The sequence below is a fragment of the Echinops telfairi genome, unplaced genomic scaffold (genome assembly GCF_000313985.2).
Source record: "Echinops telfairi isolate 266 unplaced genomic scaffold, ASM31398v2 ScPeMD7_36;HRSCAF=134, whole genome shotgun sequence".
In the NCBI taxonomy this organism is placed as follows: Eukaryota; Metazoa; Chordata; class Mammalia; order Afrosoricida; family Tenrecidae; genus Echinops; species Echinops telfairi.
In genome coordinates this window covers 1,630,016-1,634,894 of record NW_022103934.1, presented here as the reverse complement: position 1 = coordinate 1,634,894, position 4,879 = coordinate 1,630,016, and the positions used below count along the sequence as shown (strand labels likewise).

The window sequence follows — 4,879 nt, the reverse complement described above, 5'->3', positions numbered from 1 at the left end:
AAAACCACCTCTCAGACTCCCGGAAAAGGGAAGTGAGGATAGGAGCTTGGGATACAGAAGGGGCACCCTCCCGGAGCAAGCCCACTGAACTCCCCCATCCCCCATCCCAGGGAAAGTAAGCAGGGAAGCCCCAGGCTGAATTCATCACTGGCAAATTTTCTGGGCGAGGCCAGGCAGACAGCTGATGTGGGGGAGAAGTCAGTGTGAACGCCAAAGTCCCACTGGAGTCCTGGCTCCTGTGGGGTCAGGAGTGGGGGTTCAGAAGGGCATCCCAGCCACCATTAGAGGGGGGTGGGCATGGGGAACTGAGATTCCAGAGACAGTCACCATCAGAAAGCAGTCACTGAACCGTTTATTGGCCCAGACCTGGGTCTGGGGCATGGGGAGGAGGGGGCGTCTGGGGAGCTGTATGAGGGGAGACAAGCCCCCAACTGGCTCCTTGCCCCCCCAAAGGTCCCTCAGGCCTTTGCATTCATGTGTTGGAGGCATGAGGTTTCCGCCCCCCTCCCCAAGTGAGCTGTACCCCAGCTCCCAAGCGGGGAGACAGGCCAGCAATTACTACGGGGCTGTGCAGGGTTAGGCCGCACCCCTCCCCAACTTTGGCAGCTTCAACACAGACAGACATGAGGACACGGGACAGCATCCATTCTGGGGAAAGCCTGCTGGGAGCTGGCTCAGGAATACCATACTTGTGACACACACACACACACACACACACACACACACACGCAAAGACACATAAATATACATTTGTACCGTAACGTTTCTTGCATTCACCCACAGGATTTCGCAAAATCCTTCTGGGGACAGTTTGGGAGAGAGTGAGTCCCCAGACATGATGTCCTTGGTCACCCCGACCCCATGCTCCGTTCAATACAACTTGAAGGGAGGGAGCCACTGTGGCTAAGGGCTGCTTGGTTAGGGGACCCGGTACCTTGGCTGTGGCTGGAAGTGGGAGTCGCTTGGGGATGGTTTCATTTGGGGGGTCTCCTGTGCAAATATCTCCCTCAGAACTTTCTCAGGTTCTACCCTGCCCCACTGGGAGGCCCCAAACCCTCTCTCAGCTTCCTCTCTCCCAAACCGGTTTTTCCACCCTTTGGTGATTCTTTTGAGCCCCAATAGTGCAATTAGCCAATGAGGCCTGAGAATGGGGCTCAGCCCCCACCCCACTCCCACCCTCACCCTGTGGTTTCCTGGCATCTTCAGGGGTGAGAGGAAAGGGAAGAAGTGGCCAAAGTGGCAGCTGGTGAAATTTGGGGAAGCTGGGGATTTGGGCGCAGGCACCGCAGCCCCCGTGGCGCCAGAGGCCAGGGAGGAGTGGCCAGCCCCTGGGGTGAGGTTCCCAGGCAGCAGCCTGAGGTTGCCAGAAGGCAGCAGGAGGGGCAGTTTAAAGAAGTGTCTGGCCAGAGGGTCAGCGGATGATTCTCACCGCCATCCAGTAGAGTCAATACGGACTCACGGCAACCCTGTAGGACAGGGTAGAACTGCCCCTGCGGGTTTCTGACACAGCCGCTCTTGGCGGGAGTAGTAAGCCTCGTCTCTCTCCCGAGGAACAGCTGGTGGTTTCGAACTGATGCCCTGGAAGTTAGCAGCGCAGCACAAAGCCCCTGCACCATCAGGACTCTCGTTCGGACAGTTGTCAGGATGTGGAAATCTCTGCACCGGTTGGTTGCCGAACGGCTCCTGCCTCCAGTTCCCACCTGCAGTCACCTTGACCCTTACCAGGTTATCTGGCCCCATGGCCACACTGCTGTGGGCCTCTAAGACCTTGTGGCAGCTCTGCCGTCCGCTGTAGAATAGGTCCAACGCCGCCCAGGTCTGCAGGGTGGAGGCATCCTGTCTATCAGGCAGCGCCCCCTCCTCTGTCTGAGGTTACCCAGCACCTCACCCCCCGAGGGCTTCTGCCGTCAACCTGCTGGTCGGTCCACCCAGCCTTTCAGACCACCGTGTTGCCCTCCAGAAAGGTGGGCGATGTGGGCATGTGCGTGCCCCTCTCCAGGGAGCTGGAGCTGCGCAGCGGCAGGAGTCGGTGGCCTGGCGTCCCGCCCCGGCGTCCCGGCCCCCCCGCCGCCCGCCGCCAGCACTGCAGCGGCCGCAGCACCTCCCTCCGCAGGTCCCGGCTGCGCCACGTGTAGATGACTGGGTTGAGCAGCGAGTTGAGGGTGGCGAAGGCGAAGAAGTAGTGGGCCTTGTAGAGGACGGGGCAGGCCCGGACGGTGCAGGCGTAGTCCAGGAGGAGGATGCTGAAGGCAGGCAGCCAGCAGACGATGAACACGCCCAGCACGATGGTGACCGTCTTCAGCAGGGCCAGCGTCTGCGGGCCGGCCACGTCGGCGTGGCTGGAGCGGACCACGCAGTAGATGCGGATGTACAGGGCCACGATGGCCAGCAGGATGACCGAGAAGATGGTCACCACGCAGAGCACGTACTGCTTGGCGTAGAGCGGCAGGACGGTGGAGCAGTCGTCCAGGCGGCCCAGGCAGTTCCAGCCCAGGATGGGCAGCCCGCCCAGCGCCAGCGAGATGAGCCAGGAGGCCGCGATGAGCAGCAGCATGCGGCAGCTCTTGTCGCTGCCGTAGAGCTTGACCTTGGCGATGGCCACGTGGCGCTCGATGGCAATGGCCAGGAGGCTGAAGACAGAGGCAGAGAGCGTGATGAAGGCCGAACCCTCTCGGGCGAACCACTGCACCGGGGTCAGCCCCAGCGTGACAGGCCCTGAGAGCAGGGTGTTGGCGATGAAGGCTACGCCCGCCAGCAGGTCGGAGGCGGCCAGGTTGCCCAGGAACAGGTACATGGCCGAGTGGAACTTGCTGTTGCGGGCCACGGCGATGAGCACCAGGAGGTTTTCCAGCACGATGGCGCAACAGAGGAGGATGATGAGGGCGGAGGCCACCCGGCGGGAAGGCGTCTCCTGCGTGTCCAGAGTCTCCTTTGTGTAATTGTAGTGTTCCAGGACCTTGCTGGGGCTCAGGTACTCGGAGTACAGGCTGCCCATGGTGGGGCTTAGTGGCCGGCTGGGGCCATGAGGCTGTCAGAGCTGAAGAGAGGAAAGAGGGAGACAGACAGACAGGTCAGCGTCATGGATGGGGCCTGAGCTTTGACTTTGGATGGACGGCTGTGGTTTGAGTCCCAGCGCTGCCCCTTCCTGGTGAGCGATTCTCCCGCTCTCAGACTGAGCAGGATCCCCATTTGACGTGGGGGACCTAGAGAAGTCAATTCACTTGCCCAAACTCAAAGGAGAGATGGGGCTGAGCCGGAGAGACTGGCAGCCTCCAACTACCTCTCAAATGGTAGTGTCTTCCCCACAGCTGCCTGGAGAGCGTGCCTGGGACAGGGCCTGGAGGGCCCATCTCCTTTCCCCAGCAGGAAGCCTTGCGCCGCGGGTGACCTGCTGACCCAGGCCACAGAGATAGTCGCTGCTGATAGCACCCTGCCCTGCTCATTACCACCCACTGCTCAGGATTTCAGGCTGGGCTGAAGCCTGGAGGCCATGGGTGCTCCCAAAATGAGGTCTCCAGTAGACACCAGGGCGGCCCCGAGGTCACGTCACCTTACAGGGAGTCCAGGGTTCACCCCCACTCCACTTCTGGCACACTGGGGAGACTTTGGATAAGTGGGCCTCCCGGCCTCCATGCCCTCATCTGTACCGCAGGGAGAAGAGTGACTAGGCCGCCGACAGCCAAGAAAACAAACAAATCTGCCTTGGAAGAGGTCCGGCCGGTTGGCTCCTTAGAGGCCAGGATGGCGAGACTTTGTCTCACAGACTTTGCACACGTTACCAGGCCAGACCAGTCCTTGGAGAAGGAGCTCATGCTTGGTCAAGGAGAGGGGCAGTGAAGAAGGGGAAGGCCCCTAAGTGACAGGGGTGGACACAGTGGCTACAACCTAAGAACGACTGGGAGGGAGGATGGCGGGCCCGGTCGTGTTTCGTTCTGGTGGAAACAGACCCAAGGACTCCCAACAAATCCTGTCTAATTTGTTCAACTGAGGGGCAAGGCAGGCTCAGCATATATTACTATGCTAATGTATTATTGCTCCCCTCTTCCCACCACACACAGAGCTCTGGACTGTGCCCCCACCCCCACCCCCCAACAGTTTGTGTGGAGACGCTGACTGAGCCAGGCACCGAGAGTCCCAACAGCCTGTTCTCATCAGCACCATCTAGCTCTGCCCAGGGAGAGGGTCCCAAGGGGGTGGGCAGGGTGCTGGCAACCCCTTCGGTGGCCAGGATGAGATCCAGATGTGAGGCCCCTGAAACAAGAGGGGTGGAGAACGCATTATCCAGTCACATCCGGTGCAGGGCAGGCTGGGAGTGGGCGATGGAATGGGGGAGTCACAGGAGAAGGTCTGGGAGGTCCTGGCTGGCTGAGAGGACAGGGCAGCTGCTCTCAAGTCATGTGAGGGGTGGGGGGCATGCAGCCTCACGGGGAGGTGGGGGGGTGGGGTGGCGGCGGCATTTGTTTCCACGGAAGCCTGAGTCACCGCCCTCTCAGGGAAAACGGAGTCGTGGGGGGAGGGGCGTGAGAGACTCGCGTGGGCAGAGGCCAATTGATAGACACTGCAGCCTTCCCCCACCTTGGGAGCAGGGCAGGGGTCCCCAAAGACAGTGCAGTTAGCCTTTTACACGGGGGACCTCCCGGGAGGAAACCCTGGCATTGCTGATTGGAGAGGGCTTGGGAAGAGCTCTCGCCAGGTTTCTAAGAAACCCGCCCTGGCAAGGACCGAGTGTGCGCGCGCACCGGGAGCACCTTCCAGAAAAGGCTGGTTAGGCCGGTTCCTGGGGATCAGAGGGTGATGAGGGGTTTCCGGGGTCGCACGGCCATCTCAAACCCGCCCATCCCCTTGGAGGAGCACATCCTGGCCCCTGGCCCCAGGGAGG

At 61.0% G+C, this 4,879-nt stretch overlaps 1 protein-coding gene across 1 annotated transcript in view; it reads right to left on the bottom strand.

The window, feature by feature from the left end:
* Nucleotides 1-323: 323 nt before the first annotated feature.
* The window catches only part of S1PR2 (sphingosine-1-phosphate receptor 2), an 8,129-nt gene continuing 3,573 nt past the window's right edge, over nucleotides 324-4,879 (bottom strand). Inside the window, exon 2 of the mRNA XM_045290351.1 lies at nucleotides 324-3,037. Coding sequence (XP_045146286.1) covers nucleotides 1,937-2,995 — 1,059 coding nt within the window. The 5' untranslated portion in view covers nucleotides 2,996-3,037 and the 3' untranslated portion in view covers nucleotides 324-1,936. The remainder of the gene's footprint in view (nucleotides 3,038-4,879) is intronic.